Consider the following 24,575-nt stretch of genomic DNA (forward strand, 5'->3'; position numbering starts at 1 on the left):
ATTATGGTAAAATAATACACATCAGTTCAATCCATAAAATACCAGCACGACTTTAAATATATATATCTCAAATAGAAAGGAGAATTCAATGTCACTATTATTTCATTCTATTTAAAATCTTTCAATAATACCTGTTTTATCTCAATTTATTTTTCAGGACGAAGAAGAACCAATTTACATTTTATATAACACTTTGACTTATTATCTTCATTTTTATCATTCCTTTATAAACTATGAGCTTTATTTAGAAATTAGTTTCCTTCTGGCGTTTATACTAAAATTTAATCATCGCAAATATTGTTTGTTGTTGTTTATTGAGCAAGAAAATTTGGGTATAATTAAAAACTGTATTGTGCGTTGTATAACATTTTTTTTTAAATCGTTCAATATATCGTGGTCCACTTCAATACAATTTTGCCCATATATTCTTGTAGCAACAACTATATTCACATTGAGTTTAGAACAGTAAAAAGCATTAGGAACTTTCATAACGTGATATATATTCATCATTTTGTTCAATAATTTTATTACATATTTCAAACAAGTAATATAAAAAGTACCGTACTTTACGGACCAAGAGGCGCACCGTGTTATAAGACTCAACGGTTTTCCAGGAGTATCGGGTTATCGTTTCGATATAATTACTAAACCTCGTAGTTTTGGAATATTCCATTGCAAAAATTAAAGCATGAACGACTGCAAACTCCACAAGGCACAGATACATTCTTATTTGATTATTCTTCGATCGAGCGTGATAATAAAGCGTTAGTTCACTGTTCAAGAGATAAGTATATATAACATGAAAAGAGGAAAGTCGTTGTATCTCAAATTATATCCCAAATAAAGTTCAATTATGATGCTTGAGTCAGAACAACTGTCAGACTAAATTCTTACATGACCTTAGACTGCGACAATAACGACAAATATTGTTGTATCTTTGCTTTGTTGATCCAATAAAAACAAAGGTACCGGCATCCTCATTTAATGTAAGGCTATGATGTCCATCCATTTTAAGAAACAAAGATCATGGCTTAATCTGTGGTACAGGTTCGTCTGCCAGAGGCCTTTTTATAATACTTGGTTTTTCTAGCTGCAAAACATAGCCCACGACTAGCGGATCCGAGCCGATAAAATTAACACCCTGGTGCCAGGAAGGAAATTATAGACTCGGAAATGCCACCGCTGGGATTTTGTCCACGCACCTGCATTTTGTCTATTTGATTATTGGTGCAAGGATCAAATACTTAGACAATATTAACAAACGAAGGGCGAGCTTCAGGTGGCGTTAGTAACTTTAGTTCTTATATATGCACACACAGTAGCGGAATCTCCCATCGATAGAATACAATCCAGAAAAAGATTAATAACTTGTATCATTTGTGATTCTGAGTCGTGAGGTAATTATTAAAACCAAAAAAAAAGGAATTAGAACAACAATATTGATTATATTCGTGTAAGACGAATGCATCTCGGAAGTATGTTTCCTATTAGCTCTCTGTAATATTGGCTCAACCGTGTTAGTCGAGAAGGCATCATGTAAAATATCTATTCAACCACCTTTGTAAAAACAGGAATATTTTTACTTATATTTGTAACTACAAATAGCGCCAACAACACGATTTTACCAGGCTAGGTGCTGTACGTTAAAAATGATCTGTTTTAGTTTTTATAACATACTGAATCTTAGCAGTTAATTATGTAACATAAAAGAAGATAGCTATGTTAACAAGCATCGTGTGTGCTTATGAATGTAGGGCGGCAGTTTTTCAAAAAAAAAAATAGGATTTTACAATTATAAAATTCATTTTTGGATATATTTATATACTGAATACTTTGATATAATAAATACTATACAACACATGTAAATGTATAGATCAAAATTGGCTGCTCTCAAAATATCGGACATCAAAAATCTCTTAAATAGATACTCCAACACGTAATATCGCAGATCCGTTGAAGCAAATCAGGAATTGTCAAAAACTTCGACTACAAAAAACTTATATTTTGGCCTGACCAGAATATCGGAGTAATTAGAGTGTAGAGTGGAATAATTGTTGGAAGGTATTGCTAATATGTTTATAGATATGAAGAATTTGAAACGTGCACTGGAACTCGCGATATAATTGATATATATAAATTTTTGTTATATTATGAACAGGTCACTATCCCTATTTATTCTAATCGTTCGTGATCATGGCAATCCACAAAACAAGTTTAACAGTCTTGATATCTCTGTTGGGCTTATCTTTCTTAACTGCAAGAAAGCTACCTTCAGCTGACGAACTTGATGTGTCCAAGGTAAAGAAGAAACTTTGATGCATATTTGCCCTAATAATCCGAATTTGAAGTAAAAATATCTGGCGAAATAAATGTGGTAGTTTGATATACAACATATATATATAGTAAGATATATATGTTATATCATTTAATGAGCGATTTAGAGTTAGATTTTTATTTATAAGTGGCATTCTCTCACACGCATGGTTTAAGAAAAACCGGATCTTTGCGATTTGGTTACACCGTGGTGTGGAGGTTGGCATAGGTATTAGCCGAAGAAACTAACTCTGGGTCGCCAATGTAGATATATCCATAGCTTCAATCATTATCACTTCGTTCATTTTAATTTAGGTGTGGCAACTTTGGTACTATTGTCATTGGGTCCGCAACGAGAACATCTTCATACTACAAGATGTGCGGCTATGATATTGGATGAGTCATGATCTCAAACTGAGTCACTTGACTAGAATATTTATATCGTCGTATACACGCACAATAATTCCAATTTTTCGATTTACAGTTAATCGGCACAACATGGTACGTGGGACTCCAAACAAACGATCCAGTGGCTTCTTATCTCACTTGTGCAAAACTTTCAAATTTTAAGAAAACGAAAACAGGATTTCAATACAATTCTACGGATCACGGAAAAAGGTATACTGAGTTTTTTGTTCATTAAAAAAATAGCTTCATCAGTTTTGTACGATTAAAATACAATTTGTCGCACTACCTAAAAATAGAAAAAGTAAAAATAAGAGGAGTTATTTCCGATTCAATTTCGGCTTATGCGCTTGACAACCTCGGTTGTATATTCATACTAACGTAAATAAATGAATGTTTGTCACGTGAAATAATTGGGCACGAAATCTGGTTCATTTTTCCAAATTGGTGCTGTGGTTAGCCTTGATAGGTCACTTTTTTTACTATATATTTTTAATTTGATCGCTCAAATTTTTATTTGATATCATATTAGCACTGTTTTGACAATTCCTTTCTTGATTTTGTAACCAGCTCGTTAAGTGTCCAGTATCTTTTAAAAACTTTGTATTTTACATATTTACATCAGTTCCACTGTGGCAGAAATAACGGCTCATTTCAATCGTCAGAGAGCGGGAATCTATCGATTAAATAAACATCTCGACGGTAAAAATATTTATTAAATTCATTAGATTAGTTTTCAGTTTCAATCTTGTGGCTTATACCAATCTGTGACGATTCAATTTTATATCAAACGCTATTCTACAGATATTTACAGTTTTCGTGTACTGAACAATATTGTCCATATTGTTGGAGCATGCAAAATAATAAGATACGTTACTATATTGATATTTTATGTCAAGTAACCTATGTGTTCACATGTATACTTCAGGTTTATATACAAATAAATAGGAGATGAATATTATGATAGTGTCGCACATGGATAATATGTATGTGATTGTCTTAGTGGTAATAATAAGGATAGTATTACAATATTAATCTCATTCTTTTTTATATTCAACTTAATTCAAGAATCGGCGATTATCGCTGATCATAAGAGTGATGCGGGAATGCTTTACAATTCAGCGGCACATACTATGGGTAAGACAATGACAATGTAAAGATTATACTTTCTTCATACTTTTTGAAATCGCATACGGTCGTTTTGTGTGTCTAAAAATAGGGTTAAAGACTTCTACATGACATATATTTTTGTGAAACGTTTCACAAGGATATGCCTTGGCATTCTAACTTCATAAATATCGAAACCATGTATTTTCAGATCAACAAGTACTATTTGGTGACAATTTTTTGATTGTTAGTGATTATAAGAACTACTACGGAAGTATACAAAGGTGCAACGACGGAGGTAGTAAGCATTGTTTAAATAGTTTTATAAAGCTGCTATTGGGAAAAAATTTATTTCCCGATTTTGACTACTCAGTGTCATCTATTTATTACAGGTGAATGGTGTGTTTGGGGATTTTTTCAGAGTACCAATCCAACTCTGAAAAATGTAGCTGCTTTCTACAACAAACTTGCTCAGCATGGTATTTCAGCCATTTTACACGTGTCACTTTGTTCAGAACAAGAGCACTCGTCTATTTAAAACAATTTAGGAGTTCAAATCCAATATATATATACGGTATTATAAAGAATTTAAAAAGATGCCAAGATATAAAATAGAGTTGATTGGAGTTATGACGTTTGTATCTCTGCCTTCGGGGGTTTAAGTTCATATATTGGCGTAGTTTACGTTATATTTATTGAAAATATTTTATTTATTGCATATCAAGTGGTCACTCATGCAAGAAATGCGTTTTATCGGATTTCTGTTTGACTGCAATTGCATCGTTTTCACCGAACTCAGGAATTTCATATATATATATATATAATGAAGAATGTGAAGCAATTAGTTTGAACTGTAGTAAGTGAGCTTTCAGGTGAAACGGTGTCAACGCAATTCTAGGGCGCTGATACAAACAGCTTTTCAATCACGTGAGGGCGAGCATATCAATGATTATGTTGTCGGTGCTGCAGCCTTTATGATGATCACATTTTGAAATTTCATTATAAATGAGGTATGCAAGTCGTTGAGCTAATTCTGAGTAGTCTTGTATTTATGCTTTTACATCTTTCCGATGAGAGTAAAATTGTACGTTATTCTACAAAAATAAGATTCAGAGCTCTCAAATGCTTGACTTATTGGAATATCAAGATACAAGGACTGATACGTGACGTTGATTTCAAAGTTATGCGAACAATTCATGCTCACTGATTTACTATTTTGATCAATAAAATTTGGTCGGCTCTATTAGCTTACGTGACTACGCACAACTAAATCTGTAATGGTCTCTTCAAGCTGCTCATTTCAAATACCAATTTTAAGTCATAAAACATGTTCGAATTACACAGAAGTTCAGTTATTACTGTATGGCGATTTAACAAAACATGTTCTTTCAATAGCCTAAATACAATTATGCCATAATTGCAACCTATAGTGAGAACATAAATGCTTGAGTGTTAGGCTACGATTATTTTCTTGCAAACTGTCTACGTGTAGGCTTCATCTCCACAGACATGAAGTATAGCTTATCATTTAAAAGTGTTAACTGAATTCAGATGCAAATCTTCAGATTCCTATTTGTAACGTAGAAAATGCGCTTACATCAGTTCTAAAACAGCCGTAAAACCTAGATAAGGAATTTTGATTCAATATTGCATTTTCATTCAAAAATTATATACCGCGTTTACTTGAACATAGGACAGTGTAATATTTCAATTTTTTATCGAAAAATAACACTAGAGCTCACTTTGGGGGGATGTCTTTTATTTTTAAAATTACAAAGTAGGGAATTACGAAATATTCAAATATACAAAATATGAAAACCGATATCCATTTACTAATAAATAACAGGTTTTTATTTGAAATAATTGCTAAACATAGACATTGGTGGCAAAATTGTGTAATACGAAACGTTCAATACACGTCTTAGAAAAAGGCGGCGAACGCCCCAAGCAAACAATGACATGAGCGGAGGTATCAACCTGAAATATGATCATGATGTGGGCAATAACTTTTAGTTAAGGTATTGATGCTACTATAATATCGACAGCTTTGAAGTCACAAGGTAAACTGAAGTTTTTTTTTCATGTTTTCAAACTTTCATTCGTATTGAGCAGAAAAACTCTTTTTTTTCAATTTTATTTTTGAAGTTCATCTGCGAGCTTTTGCAAATATTAGGACTATAACACTCCACCATGCAGGATTAAAAATACCTTATTATAAAATCGCTCATTAAAAAAATACGCAGTACAGGAAGCACAGTTGAAGCTGAGAAAGCCTTGGGTTATCAGAAGTTCGCACATCGAGAAATGGTGATTAAAATAATACCTATAAAATAGGGTGCTCCCGAAGTATGCGAACCAAGATGGCGGACATCGGAACGTAACATGGGTAACAGGTTAGGGTTAGGCGATAATGTTTTTCCAATTTTCCTTTATTTAGTCCTATTATCAGTTCGAAGACTAGCCAAGAGCCTCCCGAAGTATTTATACCTAAAATTATGGCCTAACCCTAACCTAGTACACATATTACATTCCGATGTCCGCCATCTTGGTTCGCATACTTCGGGAGCCCCTAAAATAGTATATAAATATATATATAGTCGATTTTATAGCATCGTAGTAACCTCAGTCTTCTGTTATTAATCCTAGGTCTTCGCGCGCAGTTCCATAAAGATTGAAACAATAATCTAATGTTAAACAGAAATGCATATGCATAGGAAGCTCAGAGAATCAAGCAAAGTCGTTTCATGCAATAAACGTAGCGATACTGACAGACTGGCAACAGGCTTTGAAGACCTCAATCTAAAGTCAGTTTTTACCACTTTATTTTATTTCTCGGCTGTTTGACAATAATTTCCAGTCAAGGTACGATGCTATCAAGTCAAAACTGTTATATAATCCAACTTTGGACTGATTTAATTTATGCCCTACACTTCAGTCGGGCTACAAGTTTCGCAAAAATATAAAAATTATAAAGAAATCAGATTTGCCACAAAAATATTTGTTTGATAACCTACCTTTAAGATACAAGGTTTGGTTTGCCTTGAACATTCAAATTGATGCTGGAAGGGCAATGTGCAATACATTCCCGTTGCTTTTGAACAATCGTTAAAAGTTGGCTAATTTGACTTTCATTTGTGATTCATCTCCTAGGTTTAATCAAAGACACAATGTATAGGAAAACGAATATCATCTATAGTTTTTTATTTTTGCTTACCCTGTGTCTTTCACAACATTGTAACTGCAAGAAAGTTGTGATCATCGGGGCAGGAGTAAGTGGCTTATCCGCTGCTCGAGTGTTATTTGAAAATGGCCAATCTGATGTTACTATTCTCGAGGCAACTGACCGCATTGGAGGTCGAATATTTACAACAGAATTCAAAGGTCATATGTATGAACGCGGAGCTCAGTGGATTCATGGAATGGGGGAAAATCCCGTTTATAAGGTTAGTACCTTATCGGACAATCAAAAATATTTGTTTGTTATCTACTGACATCCTCGTCTACAAATAAAACCCAATTTTGCATATACCTTTTCAATTTTTTTATTAGCACGTTTTATGCTTCTATTTAAGATTTGAGCAAAGTGTAATATCACAAAAACAATTCATGGTATTTTGTTATCACAGTACCTATCTGAAGATGCAAATCTTGAAATTGAGAGTCAGGGTCGCTACTCTCAGGCAAACGACTCCGAATTTCAGTACTACAGTGGAAGACCGTTGACTCCAATTATAGAAGATTTGATTTGGAATTCTTCAAGTACACTTCTTAATTGTTTTTTTCCATGTAACTTACTGGTGCGAATTCACGCATGCTTTACGCAGTATTTAGAACGTTTTGCAAATAACGTAAAGATTGGACAATCATTAACATGTTGACTATATCGAGTGACTGTTTCATATTATGTGATGTGTCCAATAAACTAGTATTAAGAAGATAAGACAATAAAACGTTTTCAACAAGCCTGAATAGTACTGATTTAAGCAAATACATCATAGCATTTTACAATTAATTACAGGTTATTCATTGTCAAAATGCTTGACTAAGTTTTAAAAATTAATAGCCATGCAATATAATTAATGATTTATCGATTTTAATTTCAATCCCAATTTTCTTGCAGAACTTTTGGATTATATTGGTTTGGAAATTGCATCAATGGGAAAAAGTGAGGAAGAAATGGCTAATTTGCCACTAGGAAGCTTGACAAGAAAATTGTGGAGAAAATTTTTTTCCAGACACTATAGTAAACTTGGACTTACTAGAGAAGTGATCGGCCCAATTTTTACAAACGAATTTGGATTACTGGAGGTAGCTGTCGGAGGTCATCTGAATATTGTAAATTACCTAGCGTTGTACCAATATGAAGAGTATGGTGCCACCGACGTGAAAGTTTTGGATGGATACATGATTTTGCCCAAAAAATTGAGTAAAAATATCCCAAAAAGTGCAATCAAGTTAAATAGCAAAGTTCAAAGTATACAGTGGAATAGGAAAAATGAAAGTGGCGTCGCGATAACTTATGTAAATCAATTTAACAAGGCTGAAGTAATTCACGCTGATATGGTACTTGTGACGGTTTCGATCGGCTGTCTGAAAAAATATCACAAAACTCTCTTTGATCCAAATTTGTCGATAAAAAAACAATCTGCAATACAGAGGATCGGTTTCGGTGCTACCAACAAAATGTTGCTGTTTTACGAAAATCCATTTTGGGGCCCCGGAAAATTTTCCGAAAAATATCTGTTATGGGATTCGTACGATGAATTAACTGCTACAATACCCAAAGACGAGTTTTCTGTTAAAAGTCATTGGTGTCGTGGCGTATATAAAATCACAAGCTACAAAACAAATTTTCTCATGATGTGGATAACTAAAAAGACTTCGAATCGGATACGTAAAACACCTGAAAGTGAACTCAAACTGACTGTTACAAATTTGTTGCGACGATTTCTGAACAATCCAAAATTACCAGGTCCTGATGATATCATAACCACCGAATGGCACCGGGATACAAATTTTCTTGGCACCTACAGCTATCCGACAATTGGACAAATGTCAAGCCATCAGAAAAAAGTACGAGAACCTCTATACGTTAACGACATGCCAAGAGTATTTTTTGCGGGAGAAGCGTTGAGTGTATCGAGGTATGGCACGGTAGATGGAGCATTCTCGACAGGAAAAAGTGAAGGAGAAAGAATCTTAAAGTTTATACATGGATAGAAGCCGTTAATAAAGCCGGTTTATACTTTGGGTTAAAATACTCTGTTAATTTTCTGTTCCTTGTTAGTATAATCGCATGTATATTATCTAATTATAATATGCTCAATACAACTTGTTCTGGTTGTAAACTATATTGAAGTCATAGGGAATACATGGGCTTTATCTATATTGGAGATAGTTATATATCGTATTCAAAGAACCGAACATTATTCACATTTAATTAAGAAACATGAGAAGCATTGAAATAGGATATTGTTACAAAAAATCGTGTTTTTACCTCAGGCTAACTAGCATCGCATGGAAGATAAATATGAGTTTATCACAGCAATCTCGAAAACCACTGCGGTTCTAAGAGCCGTAACAAAATCTTGACGGTGAAAATCAAATATAAGATAACACAAAAAATATTAACACAAAAATGGCAGAACTACAATGGGTAAAGATATTCATTGGCTCATATCAATACCTGGCTAATAGTTTACAAAGGGTATGAACACAGCCGGTCGGTCTGGTGCCATTTTACATGGGTTATTTTTTGTTAACCATCAAGCCCCGAAGCTTCACTCATGGCCTTTTAATAGCGTGTGATAGAGTATGGTTGCCCATCGTTGTCACGCTTAAAATTGAAAAAAAAATTAAAAAAAAAATAAAAAACTTAAAATAAAAGTAAAATAAAAAAATAGTTATAAAAAAATTATAAATAAAATGCGAAAAAAAATTTAAAATGAAAACGAAAATAAAATAAAAACAAAATTATAAAAAAAAAGTAAAAAAAAAAACGTGAAAACGCCTCGCGGCCCATCGTTGTCACGCGTTTTTATTTTGAGAAAATTTGCTTCGGCTTGGGACCAACGTTGTCATGCATAATCCTACGCGCACAAACGGTGTTTCCTGGGTTTCTAACTCACGACTGATTTTCTTGAGCAATATTCAATAAATTCAAAACGAAACTGTTCTATAAATTCTCCATGCTACAAGTTCAACTAAAAGTAATATATTTATAATAATGATAAGAGAATATAGAATTGAGTACGAAAATTCGGGAAATTTGTTTTTACGTGTAGAAGGTAATTTATTGGAGAATGCTGCTCAGCTGTATGGACGCACTTAGGATACCGGTACCGTCTGACCGTACCTGTACCCATGCAATCACTGATGAAACGATTGGGAGATACGGATAGTCTAGCTCACTGGTTCTCAACCAGTGGGCCATGTTGAGCCATGGAGACATTTGGAGGTGGGCCACAGACCAATTATAAATCGCAAGGGTTTTTGATTGAATTAATTGAAAATTAATTCAATGAAATTAATAAAATCAGCTTCACACGTTTTGTAAAAACAAGATATCTATGGGCTATTCCAAGTGACACTACAGGACAATTCCAGAAATTTTGCATGTTGTAAAATTCAATATACTTTCACATTTTCAGCTACATGTTTTGTTTCATTGCCCAATCAGTTGCTTTATTGAATATGTAAAAAATTGCACAAAAGTTACACCCAACCTTACTTAGTAGATAAAAAAAATATAGTAAAATATAGCGTGTCACTACAGGACAGCAAATCCACCATGCACTAACAGTACGTTGTGTTGTGCTGTAAATTTTTGTGATGGTACAGTAGGAGCCAATAATATTTTCTGGTGCAGTAGCTGAACTACCCCTCTATGTGTTGCTCAAGTTACTCAATGTAACACTGTAAATCCATGCCAATAATTTTTCCACTTCGGAATAGCGGCATCTATCATCTCTCAAAATTCTGGTAATAAATCGTTAAATGGGTGAAGAAATGTTCTACAGCACTGCAAATATTCAAACTTTATTAACGGTACAGCCAATGGCGCGTCAAACTTTTTTGCTGATAATGGTGCTCATTAAACTTTTTTGGGGAATTTTTGGGGATAAATAAATTATAAATTAGATGTTGTTATAGACTACCTACCGTGCGTGAGACTAAATAAATTCAAGTACCGTAATAGTTGAGTGTTTGAACATCAATATTCAAATTAACCAACAAACTCACTCTTGTGTTACTTGTCTGCATGTCTGATGTGATAATCTTAAGTAGACAACAAACAGGCTTGAATATTATGGCAACGTCCAATAGTCCGGCAGATAAGGGGACCTTTTTGGCCCAAGTTTAATTTCAGACATAAAATTTTTTTCAGTTGTGATTATTCATCTTGGGGTCATTGCCCATCATTTCTACATGGGTGTGGAGTTTGCAGCAATCGAGCAATTTTTGTTACGGCTCGATATTTGCATTAGTGTTTTTTGTCAAACCTGTGCATCATAATGACGCACAATCATAATTCCTGTTACAATACTATGTTCAGGTTGTGCGCAATCTTGGTGCACAAACTACGCAAGCACCAAATTTACTAGGAAATAAAATCAATAACTTTTAGGTATTTGTTGAGCCCAGCTTTGGGCTGCGACCCATATACAGTATATGGAAATACTGTCGAAACATACGCGTAAAATAAAGAGTACTATTTCAAGATACCCGTTTTTGTTGCAATTAAGAATACAAGCCTGCTAAGCAGTCGCCAGTGGTTCAAGTGGATATACACCCGGTTGAGAACAGTCAATTATTTGTTAGCGAGAAATGTTATGCAGCGGGATGATCACGACGACGCAGTGAAAGATAATGATATCACGAGAACAAGAATGAGAAAATTGCTGGATTTTATAGTATATCCCTGGGGAAGAATGTAGTTCATTCTTATGTTCCATGCCAATGCTTTTCAAACTACCAAAGACTCTCAACACTTTTGCTTCTTCTCTTCTATAAAAATACATTGTTATTATATATTTGCATTTCCATCTGTTTGTTCGTGCTCCCAGATAACCGATCAGCGGCCACCAAGGAGGACGGGGTCCCCCTTTAAGAAATCGTGTCATAAACTAAAAGAGGCGACCGTGCTTTTCTTGCTTGTTGTCATGCTGTCTCTGAAATTCAGCTACAACGAAAATTTTAGGAAAACGGATTTTATGATTTTATTAATATTCTCAACAATGAATGATATACGGGTGGTAAAATGCCAAGTAGTTCCAACAACATGATCATGTTTTGCAATTTACAACCAATATTTTGTATGCAGTGAAAGATAATGATATCACGAGAACAAAAATGAGAAAATTGCTAGATTTTAAAGTATATCCCTGGGAAAGAATGTAGTTCATTCTTATGTTCCATGCCAATGCTTTTCAAACTACCAAAGACTCTCAACACTTTTGCTTCTTCTCTTCTATAAAAATACATTGTTATTATATATTCGCATTTCCATCTGTTTGTTCGTGCTCCCAGATAACCGATCAGCGGCCACCAAGGAGAACGGGGTCCCCCTTTAAGAAATCGTGTCATAAACTAAAAGAGGCGACCGTGCTTTTCTTGCTTGTTGTCATGCTGTCTCTGGAATTCAGCTACAACAAAAATTTTAGGAAAACGGATTTTTAAATTTTATGATTTTATTAAGATTCTCGACAATAAATGATATACGCGTGGTAAAATGCCAAGTAATTCCAACAACATGATCATGTTTTGCAATTTACAACCAATATTTTGTATGTAACTTTGTTTGACAGAGCCCCAAGAGCTCTAACTACAAATATCAAAAATGTGAGGCCAAAAAAGTCCCACTACAACATTGTCAAATGTGCTGTATTTACGATAGATAACAGGTTTACCAAAAAGAATTACACGAAAAATGGTAGAATAAAGATCAATTCTGCAATATCTACTTGGTGATATGCGTCTGTTGATGATTTTATGTGTTTGTTTCGGAAGTTTTATAACAGAATTAATTGTGGTTGTTGGGGACGTTTTAAGAAAAGGTTGCAGGGAAAAAAGTTCTCACAAAATGTCAAGGTTTGGTAGTAGAGAAGTAGAAAAAATACTCCCATGTTTTTTTTTTTCATTTGATAACCACGCCACAGAACTTCCCCGATAAGTATACACAGCAATTGCGAGAGGCAGGAAGGCCAAGATGGATGGGATTTCATTGCATTGCAAACCAATATTAGCAATTCTTATATATAATCGCGCATTCCCATCTGAACAGCGTGGAAAAGATTATACCCATCTACACACTTTAAGAACTATGTCAGATGAGCGTCATATTATCGAATATCAGTAAAGGATTAGTGCAATGGGAAAAGACATATAAGGCGTAACTTTCAGTAGTATGCAATCAAATAATCTTATGTAGAATATATATTTAAAAACATTTCGTCACGCCAACTGTAGTCTGAAACTTTTTGTCTCTGGTTAAGCTTGATACCAATTGGCACTCATGTAAACTGGTAAGACTGTAAGAAGCACGCGATGGAGCAGATATTCAGAGTATCCAGCCCCCAGCTGTCATTTGAGTGGGTACTGCTGTTTTTATTGCAGATGTTACTGATCTTTTTGTATTAGATTTACTGGCATCACCGATTTTGGGATGTTGGAAACCTACACGCAGTATTACAAAACTTACTTTCAACACGCGGTTTGAAGGAACGAAAAAGCTGAAACTAGTATTCTTTAGAATAGCATACAAATTCTATGGAAATCATACACAAAAGCCTATAGCTCAATAATCAAGTGGAATTTGATGTATGTGCGCAAAAATGTGCGCGTTACTACGTACAACCGAAGCACGTAGGAAAATGTGTGTGATGTACTAGTATTCAAAACGTTTGACCCAACTATGTTGGCATAACAGGTGCACATCTCGGTTTCGCATACGCATACCTTCTATCTCCACAAGGATATATTAATTTTGCCAAAGTCAATGCAGCACTGAAAGGTTGCGGTTCTTTCAAAAGAAAACACGTTACACATCTTTAGATACCAGTGGATGGTTTTGCATGGCCTTGTTCGGAGTGAAAGACGAGGTTAAATATTTCAATCCAATTCAACTAAATATTTCCCAAGTCCCTAAGCCTAAACTAGGAAAACGAAATGCCCGCGGCAACGCAAATGTAGTTTGAAGAGCGCAATAGAAAGTGGCTAGATGCTGTCGATGGATCTTGGCTTGTATTTGTGAAATAAACTACCATTTATTCTACTAAAATTGAATTTCTGACATTGTAAAGAGATTCAATGTTACTATGTATGCAAAACTAAACCATGTAGTTATAAAATAATTGTTTTTAACAAAAAGTCGCTCCTGAAGTATTCGTACCAAGATGGCGCACAACCTGAATATTGTATGTTTACCAGGTTAGGGTTCAGGATGTGCGTCATCTTGAACCGAATACTTTAAATCCACTTAAAAAAAATTGCTCAACATTATATACTCCACACCCATCTGGGTATCATTATATATGTCAAAAACATTATATCTAAACAATAAAAAAAACTTTGTCCCAAAACAATGTTAAGGCCCGATTCTGCCGGACTACAAGGCCTAATGGTTTCATATCAAGATTGAATATACTACTTTAATAACATGTTGATTGTTTATTTAAAAGACTTACAGATATACCGGTACCGGTACATTTGAGGTCATATCTGAAAATGTCTGACGAGTGGAAACATGATGAGCAGTTGGAAGCTGTGGTGAAGAGTTACTTTAAAGACGGAATAAAAAGAAAAAGAAATGCTCATTTTTTTTAAGAAGAGACAATGCGTGATATGTTTGGAGCTTGAGTACTCTGGATCGACCTCTGCAATATTTCAAAATATATTATATTGACCACCATGTCAATGACAAACCCAGGGAACAGCGTTTGTGCGCGTAGGATTATGCATGACAAATTTGGTCCCAAGCCGAAGCAAATTTTCTCAAAATAAAAACGCGTGACAACGATGGGCCACGAGGCGGCCAACCTTTGTATTTTTTTTTTTATTTCTATTTTTTTCAATTTTTTTTTCTATAATTTCGTTTTTATTTTATTTTCGTTTTTATTTTTAATTTTATATTTTTTTTTTCATTTTATTTTTTTTTAATGTTTTTTCACAACTATTTTCTTATTTTACTTTTATTTTAAGTTTTTTATTTTTTTTTTCATTTTTTTTTTTCAATTTTGAGCGTGTCAACGATGGAGAGAGTTAATAAATTTTTATTTCAACGTTTTTTTTTTCCTTTCAACAGAACAACACCAAAACCACCATAATAGCAAGCATGGTTACTCTAAAATTCACGATTGTATTTACCGAATTTATAAGTTCAAGGCTTCAATTGACAATTTTGATGACGGCACACCTCTATTTATTACTGCACACGTCCCCCTCAATGCAAAAAACGTTACTTTTTTCCGACAGAAATGCGCGTAGAAAGACGTGAGCATTCTAATGCGCGCCGTTACGCGTCAAAATTACCATTGATTTTACGTTTTTTTTTCACGTTTAAAAAATCTCGATACCTCTGCCAAGTATGGTACAAAATTATGTAGTACCAATGCATCATACACAGTGCCGAAATTACCATTAAGCAAGGTAGACTGGAGCTCATGGGCCTCGACGTTCAACTTTGTATAATTGGACACGTAGTGGACATAACGATCGTTTCAATATTATGTTGTTGTTGTTGGCGTTGTTCTTGTTCTTTGACACGTTTTTAAAAAGTCGCTTTTCTCTTCGAATACTGGACCAATTGCTTTGAAATTTTCAGTGGTTGAAGATAAAATTTTTCTCCAGAAGGCTATTACTTTTTTTTTCGCTATGACGTCATCAAAATTATTGCCATTGGGTAGCGCTACGTGTCCATATATTTGAGCATAGCTCTCTTGTTGGTATTGGACACGTTGTTGACATAAAGATCGTTTCAAAATTTTGTTGTTATTGTTGGACACGTTTAGTGGACATAACGATCGTTTTGTTGTTATGTTGTTCTTTGACACGTTTTGAAGAAATCGCTTTTCTCTTTGATTACTGGACCAATTACTTTGAAATTTTCAGTAGTGAAAGATAAAAATTTTCTTCAGAAGCCTATTACTTTTTTTTGCTATGACGTCATCAAAATTATTGCCATTGGGTGGCGCTACGTGTCCGTATATTTGATTTATATTTAGTGGCTATAACGATCGTTTCAACATTTTGTTGTTGTTATTTTCTTTCGTCATTATTATCATTAAAAAGTCGCTTTTCTCTTCGAATACTTGACCAATTGCTTCGAAATTTTCAGTGGTTAAAGATTAAATTTTTCTCCAGAAGGCTATTACTTTTATTCATTTCTAGACTTCGCATGAAATCTGATATTTCGTCTAAGTTTCGCTGTATCATTTTATCCACGGGAACACTGGCTGTCCGGTTTGATTCTCGTAAACGGAATCGGAATTTTTTGTGGGTACCGGTGGCGTCAAAGGTAAATACTGCTCCGCTCTTCGCTACCGGTATTTGTTTTTCGAAATCATGGACTGCTTGCTTGGTGTCAGTATATTTGTAGACTGCAGTATGTCTTGTAGACCAGTACCGGTATGTAGACCAAGTATGTACCGGTATGTAGACCGTAACTAGCCCAATACGGTCATTCAGGTATTGTATTATAAACTTGTAAAAGATTTTAGTCCTAATACCGTACGCTACCGGTAACTGCGTTGTCTCAGTTTTAACACCGGTACCATACTCTGTTACCCGGTACCGGTAAGTGCCGAACACTGGCATATATATCAAATGTCAGAATGCCTGGTTCCGGTAGTGAAATGATTTTCCTTTACCAGATTTGGCTACCTCGGACGAAAACCAAAATTTGTACCGGTATCCGAACATTGGAATATATCAAATGTCAGAATGCCTAGTAGCGGTAGTGAAATGGATTTCATTCACCAGATTTGCCTACTTCGGACAAAAACTAAAATTGGCATACCGGTACCGGAATCCTTGCCTGACAAAATTTTGAACTGAATAAATATTTAAATAATACAGTTATAACTTTGCAAATGCTGATACTGTGTTATGTCAGTATTTGTCAACCAATTTGCGACCACCGTGTTTTCGTTAGTTTGATTGCTGTGATGTGGTGCTTTGTTTATAATTTGACGAGTTTTGTTCGAAATAACCGTGTTCTTAAAATATATGACGGTCAGAAATGCAATTAGAAGCCCAATATTCTCCAAAAGGCTATTATTTATTTTTCGCTATGACGTTATCAAAATTATGTAACTCTACGTGTCCATATATTTGAGCATAGCTCTATTGTTTTCATGTCGTTTTTAAATTGTAAAGGCACAATGATATTCCACAATGAAACCGATACTGACCGATGTTTAAAATTTTGTTAATTAATTCCTGTCTCAAATTATTTTTTTTTAAGTTAAACGGTTAACAAAATAAATACGGTCGGAAATGAATTTGTCTAAATTTGAAAAATTCTACCCCTTTTACTCTGAAAAAACAAAATAGGCTAATATAAAATATTTTAACAGATTTTATCGTGATAACAGTTCATTGAAAAGGATAAAGAAAAATATTTATATATAGTTGTACTAATTTATCCAAGCAACAACAAATCTGAGAATAATTTTATATTTTCTGATATTTCAGATTTTTATTTTATCGTAGATCTGTTTATTGAACACGAAGTGGACGACTGGCTCGTTTTGTTATTGTGTTGTTGTTGTTCTTTATTGTAGAATTTTATCGTTATAAAAAAATCTTTTGGATTACTGGACCAATTGCTTTGAAATGTTCAGTGGTTAAAGATTGTATTTTTTGCTAAATAGGCTATTACTTTTTTATTTATTTCAAATATTTCTGTGAGCATAATGGGATTTGTATTGTTTTTGTATGCTATGACGTAATCAAAGTTTGCACATCTTGTGGCGGTTCGGCGAACGCATATCAGCGTGCTCAGCGAACGTCGGCATATGGCGTGCTTAGCGAAAGTGGGTGCTACAGATCGGTTGGAGGGAGACCACAATGCTAAGCGCAAAACTGATTTTACTTTTTTCTTCACAAGGAAACCCCCGTTCCTCCTTGTTTCATTGCTTGATAAAATTGATAAGCCATAAAAGGTTGGGAACCACTGTAAAGAGCAACAAATTTGTAGTATACACCGGCACGCGTTATTCACTTCACAACTTATCTAGACATTCAAGAGCTAGAATACAAATTTTTACTTCTGATGGAAATCATTCATCCTTCGGAATAAATTCGTCCTAGTAAAAATAATGCGACACGTGTACGTTTACCTTATTTACTAGGTCTACTAAGTAGGTAGGTCTACTACTAGGTCTCTTAACCCAATGTGTATAGTATTCACCAAGTTGTCGATTAAAAGAACGAACGAAACCAATGCAATATCTCGCATGGTTTGGGCCAGGCGTCATTACCTGTTACCTAAATTGTTGAGCCAGTTGTTCGACAGCCTACAATACTTTGAGTTTTCTGAAATTGATTCACTAATTGGGTTTGTAGACGACTAAAGATCGCAGGTAGAAACTAATAGCTTAGGTTGGCTATGTCTACTGATAGCTGTTACGTTATTGTCGCCTTCGCTTTTTGTAACCAGCTTAATTTCAACAGTACCACGAAATCACTGTTTTATATCGTACAGTTCACCTATTCTTGGAATGTGTGGATTACTTGTTCATCTCACTGTTGTGACCCGCAAACAATACAAATAAAATAGTGTGGCCCCAATTGCCGACCGATTGATCGACCCTGGTTTAGGCTTTAGGTTATTTTTAGCTCTGAGCTAAGACAAACTCAATACTGCTTGCTATTCTAAGGCTTACAAACTAAAACATCTATCTGATTTTCTAAAATAATCCAGAATTTTGTGTATTTATCGAGTACAATTCCTTTCTATTGTTTTATCTACATTAAAATTAGCATTTCGAAATAATTCAAAAACGCACAATTCCGCTTTGAAACATGAATTACAAGTCGCAAAACATTCAGTACTTTCAATTTCATGATTTTGAAAAAAATTAACCAATTGGAACAGAACATCTAGTCAAGCACAGATTAGCTTATAACATTATTATGATTTTGTATTGATTATTAGGATTAGCTAAAGGTATAAACCGGCTTTCATTCTTGCATTACTTTAAGGATTCTTTCTCCCTCACTTTTTCCTGTTGAGAATGCTTCATCTACCGTGCTGTATCTCGGTATACTCAGCGCTCCTCCTCAAAAAAAGACTCCTGGTTCTCTTTGCGTCGCAAGCATACCAGCGTCATACTAGCAAAACTAACTAGCAAAATCCTGTTGCAAACAAGGTTATAAAAACGTGTTTTTCATTGAATTCGTATAAAGTAGGCGTGACAATAAATTTGAAAAGCAGTTTTCTTTAGAAATGTTTGCGTTTTAACTCAACATTTCTGCAAGGAACCCTAACAATGCCCTAAAAGCAATAATGGGAAAAAAAATTTTGTGCTTTTATACACAGGGAAAAAAGAAAGAACAGAGAAATACCCGAATAAAATCCAAAAACGGTATGTTTGTTTAACTTTGGCGTTGGCCGACTAGGCTCGGCTAAACGAAGATATCTAGATCTAGAAAACTATTCTGAGCTTAACTGTTAGCAAAATATTGCTGTCATGCATAGCCGCATGTAAAAAGTACAAAAATGAATGTGACTTGTAAAATTGAAGCAGTACACTAGAGATTACGGTACTGTTCAAAATAAATAAATCAGCTACAGGGCAACAGGATTTCGAAGTTAGTTTGTAAAATGTATCTGTCATGATTTAATTAACCAGAAAGGAGCAGATCATACGAGTTTGATAATTTTCATCTGAATTGAGCGCAATTTTTGCCACAACTGTACTAATATGTAGTGATGCCAACATTTTTGACAGTATGAACTAAGTGTTGTTATATATATATACGTTGAACTATTATTTACGTTAAATAATTTATGTGCATTTGTTGAGCATCACAGAGTTTTTGCTGCTTCGTGTTCAACAACTCTTGGAACCGAACTGGTTTTTGAGATGGGCATAAAACTTGTTTTTCATTCTATTTGCAACAACTTCACACAATGCTAATTTGCACAAAGTCAGACACACAGAGTTTTTACCCTTATCCCCAACACTGTCTTATTGTTTCAATGCACGCTAAGCTTTTTAATTCAATGTGTATAATATTTATCAAGTTATCACCAGGGGAATTGATCTGATATATATATTTATTTCAAAAGTATTTTATAAACGTAAATAAAAGATGACGAATAACGCAGGAACGGGTAAAATGTTCATAACCGAGCTAACGCTTACGACCATGTTTGAATATAGACAATAAAACTGTCTGGGCGACCAGTCTGACTAAATTACAATTGTTAGTTTGAAACGTCAGGGCTGTTTAATCAGTAGTGTTATTTATTTACAATTTAATGGATGTTTCTTCGATCCCTGAGGAATTCTTCCTAAAATTCACCATTGCAAATTATTTTTTATTAGTTCGCTCACGAAACATTTGTATCAACCATTTTGATTCAGAATATTCAAACATTTGGCAATAAAAAGTACGGTCACCTAACTTTGGCTCAGTCTTTCCAAACTTTTTGAGACCGCTTTCTAAATACACCAAAGCTCTCCCAGCAAACAAAGCTACCAGTAAGTTGTTTCGTATACACCTACAGGAACACTCGTCTATGTAACACATTTGAAGTGTTCAAATCGTAATTATATATATATATATAAGGTATTATAAAGAATTAAACAAGATGTCAAGATATAAAATAGAGGCAAATATTTTCACAAACCAGTGTTATGGTATTCACGTGAATTGGTAAAATTTTCAATGCAAAAGAAATATTGAATTTATGAAATATTACTAATCAGTTATATCGATATAGATGTTAACCAGATGAAGCTATAGTTGTAGCGACCATGTGAGTAATCGCTGTGAGTATTTTGAGTGCATATTAAGTTGACAATGGTCCTCCCTCTTACGAGAAATACGATTTATCGGATTTCTATTAGACGGCAATTGTATCGTTTGCACCGAGCTCGTTCATATAAAGAAGAATTTTGAGCAATTATCCACTTTAGGATATGAGAAAAACGGCGCGAACGGAAATATATATAGGGCGCTGATACAAACAGATATTTCGATCACGTAAGGGCGAGCACATCAATGAATATGTTGTTGGTGCTGTAGCCTTTATGATGATCTCATTTTGAGAGCACGCGAGTCATTGAGCTAATTTTGGGTAGTCTTGTATTTTTGCTTTCACATCTTTCTGACGAGAGTGAAATTGTACGTTCGTATACAAAAAGGATCACAGCTCTAAATGCTTGTGCGGAATATGTGCTCGCCAGTCGCCACTAATAATTAGTTCAGAAGATACCGTGTGATGTAAAGCCACACGAATGATGATGCAATTAAACAGTGTAAAACAGACGATTAAAGCAGATAAAATATCAGAGCGACAAAATACGCTTCTCACTCAGCGACAACCAAAGCAAGAAGGGTGACGCTGCGAACGGTGGCGCAGTTCACATACGCATGGGTGGTTGGAGTCGAGCAACAGCAACATCTGACTAGTGGACGGGATGAAAGCTCAAGACTTCTGCATATACAATAACTAGTCAGGAAATATAAATAAAATATAAAACAATAAAAATAGAACGACCCCAGTCCGGTCACACTTACTGTTTCAGAATATCAAGATAGTAGGACAGGTACGTGACGTTGGTTTCATAGTGATGCAAGCAATTCATGCTCACTGATTTACTATTTGAAGCAATAATATTTGGTCGATTCCATTTGCTTATGTGACTACGCACAACTAAATCTGTAATGTTCTCTTCAAGCTGTAATATTCATTTATTTTAAAATATCAATTTTAGGTCATAAAACTTGTTCAGATTACACAGATTCAGAAGATGGCGATTCAACAAAACATGTTCGTCCACTATAGCTTAAATACAATTGTGCCATAATTGAAACTATCCACGTATAATGTGAACCTAAACACTTGAACGTTAGGCCACGATTATTTTCTTGCAAACTGTTTAGGTACCTCGCGGCTTTTCACCTGCAAAACATGCCCGGAGAAGTAAGTGTAGGCTTCATCTCCACAGACATGAAGTATTGGTGATCATTTAAACGTCATGTGCGTGCCCATAAGCTACATGCTATCAATTTGTTGCTCTTTACTAAAAATCATAGGTGCCTCTGAACAAAATAAAAGTGTAGTAAACACCATACTGTATAATCAGGTTTTGGACGATGAGAGGCCTAAACTACAGCCTGGGCTATAACATTTGCAAGGCCCCTCGTCAATAATAGCGTATTAAATAATCCATCATGGCATCCTAAGGGCCCGTTCACATATGTTCACACTATTGCGTTGACGCACCTTCAAACATTGTTTGTTTACCTTAATCGTGCGTTGATGCGTTAACGCAGAATTTTGACGCAATGCGTCAACGCAACGAATTCTCGAGGACACATTTTTTGCGTTGACGCGCTGCGTTAACCGAGATTTGAACTTTTTTCAGGTGCTTTGTTCTGTGGCTTGGCAATGACTTTAAGCAAAAATCAACAACTGGGAGTACTAATGTGGTTGAGAAAACGGAAGGATAAAAAAGAAAATGCAAAAGTCAGTCTTACGACTGCGTGCAATATAATATGACGTCATAAAAAATTGTGTAAAACACGGAATTTTAGTTACAGCCAAGACGTACGCTATTCAACCCAAGTAAATTGGATATTGAGTTGAGTTCAAAACACTTTAAGAAACCCAAAGCTGTGATAAAACTGCATCCCGCCAAAACACCTGATGTCATACCACCTGTTTCTAGTTTCGAGGCGGCATTGCCCAACACTGATGAATAAAACTATCATTTCATCAATGAAAAAATCCTTCTACAAGAGAGATATGCTCAAATATATGGACACGGAAAGTAAAACCAAATATTTTATCAGCAACGTCCCGAAAAGCATATGCGGTAATTCACCAGTACACATCAGTGAATTGAAATAGCAACTGATCCGAGTCACTTCAGTATTAGCAGATCAGGTGTTGCAGTCTACGTTTCCCCATTAAAAACTTCCCACTTTCGCTGACCACGAGATTCCCGCTGATATGCGTTCGCGGAACCGCCACAAAATACTCTAATTTTGATGACGTCATAAGATACAAAAATCCGAATCCCATTTAGCTATATCTATCAGAAAGATTTGAAATAAATAAAAGTAATGGCGTTTTAGCAAAACATACAATCTTTAACCACTGAAAATTTTAAAGCATTTGGTCCAGTAATCAAAAAGGTTTTTTCATATAACGATAAAATTATATGATAAAGAACAACAACATAATAACAAAACAAGTCATTCGTAACCACTTCGTGTTCAATAAACGGGTCTACGATTAAACAAATCTGAAATATCAGAAAATATATTATTTCTCAGATTTGGTATTGCTTGGATAAATTAGTAAAATTATATATTAAAAAAATTTTGTATAATTTTCAATAAACTGTTATCACAATAAAAACTTGAAAAAAAATTAGTATCAGCCTATTTTGTTTTTAGAGTCAAAGGGGTTGAGTTTTCCAAATTTAGACAAATTCATTTTCCGACCGTATTTATTTTGTTAACCGGGACTTTAAACGGTAAATATTCGGGAAAATGAATTATAACCTTAAACAATTTTAAACAACAAGTATCGGTTTCATTGTGAAATATGCCTTTACAACTTAAAAACGACCTGAAAATAAGAATTGTACAAAATTGAACGTCGAGGCCCGTAGGCTTCCGTCTTCTTTGCTTAATGGTAATTCCGGCAATTCGTATGATGCATTGGCATCACATAATTTTGTACACAAAATGATCAGTGCAACACGTTCTCAATGGTTCTATAGTAGTGAACACTAAGTATACCAATAACAAATTTATCAACTGGATCGGGACAGAAGTCATGTTTTTTTGCTCTTCTGGAGTCGAATTCCGATTTAAAATTTGATTTCAGATCGGTACGGATTCGAAGTCTAAACGCCGCTCTTCTTTCCTACGGAGAAACGATTGTTAAAAGTCCGTTTTCAAAATACAGTAACATCATGTGAATCTGAAGATTTGAATTAAATTTTAGAGCTTTAAAGCGTGCTTTTTGTTTTCGATGTTTTAAACAAGTTCAAGGCAGGTTACCATACTCTTGTAAACTATCAGCCAGTTATTGATATGAGCCAATAAATATCTTTACCCTTTGTAGTTCTGCCATTTTTGTGTTAATATATTTTATGTTATCTTATATCATTTGTTCTTCACTGCAAAGATTTTGTTACCTTGCGTTTAATCGCTCTTGAAACCGCAGCGGTTTTTGAGATTGCATTGAAAAAAAAACTCATTTTAATCAACTTCATACGATGTTAGTTAGCCTGAGGTGAAAACACGGTTTTTCTTACAATATCCTATTTCAATGCTTCTCATGTTTCCTAATTCAATGCCGATAATATTCGGCTTTTTGAATACAATAACTATCCATACAATATAGATAAAGCCCATGCATTCCCTAGTATGATTTCAATATAGTTTATAACCCGAACAAATTGTTTTGAGCATATTGTAATTAGGTAATAGACATGCGATTATCCTAACAACGAACAGAAAATCGAAGATTATTTTAATCCAAAGTATAAACCGGAGTT

The 24,575-nt window shown here is 34.6% G+C and overlaps 2 protein-coding genes across 4 annotated transcripts; both read left to right on the top strand.

The window, feature by feature from the left end:
• Nucleotides 1–1,945: 1,945 nt before the first annotated feature.
• Nucleotides 1,946–6,595, top strand: LOC120332937 (uncharacterized). Of its 3 annotated transcripts, none has more exons than XM_078119216.1 (8): nt 1,946–2,061; nt 2,159–2,298; nt 2,798–2,931; nt 3,344–3,420; nt 3,787–3,855; nt 4,037–4,126; nt 4,218–5,885; nt 6,472–6,595. In XM_078119216.1, the coding sequence occupies exons 2-7, from the start codon at nt 2,194–2,196 to the stop codon at nt 4,361–4,363; spliced, it is 621 nt and encodes a 206-aa protein (XP_077975342.1). In that variant the 5' UTR covers nt 1,946–2,061; nt 2,159–2,193; the 3' UTR covers nt 4,364–5,885; nt 6,472–6,595. The 3 variants fall into 3 exon arrangements, with proteins under 3 accessions (XP_077975342.1, XP_039256220.1, XP_039256221.1); XM_039400287.2 differs by having other exon boundaries at nt 1,952–2,061; nt 4,037–4,123; XM_039400286.2 differs by lacking the exon at nt 6,472–6,595 and having other exon boundaries at nt 4,218–6,091.
• A 277-nt stretch (nt 6,596–6,872) lies between these two features.
• LOC120333202 (spermine oxidase-like) lies at nt 6,873–9,170 on the top strand. Its single transcript, XM_039400573.2, has 3 exons — nt 6,873–7,268; nt 7,452–7,584; nt 7,946–9,170. Exons 1-3 carry the CDS (start codon nt 6,993–6,995, stop codon nt 9,043–9,045), a joined length of 1,509 nt encoding a protein of 502 aa, XP_039256507.2. The 5' UTR covers nt 6,873–6,992; the 3' UTR covers nt 9,046–9,170.
• Nucleotides 9,171–24,575: the final 15,405 nt, after the last annotated feature.

This window comes from Styela clava, chromosome 13, assembly GCF_964204865.1.
Source record: "Styela clava chromosome 13, kaStyClav1.hap1.2, whole genome shotgun sequence".
NCBI classification, from domain to species: Eukaryota; Metazoa; Chordata; class Ascidiacea; order Stolidobranchia; family Styelidae; genus Styela; species Styela clava.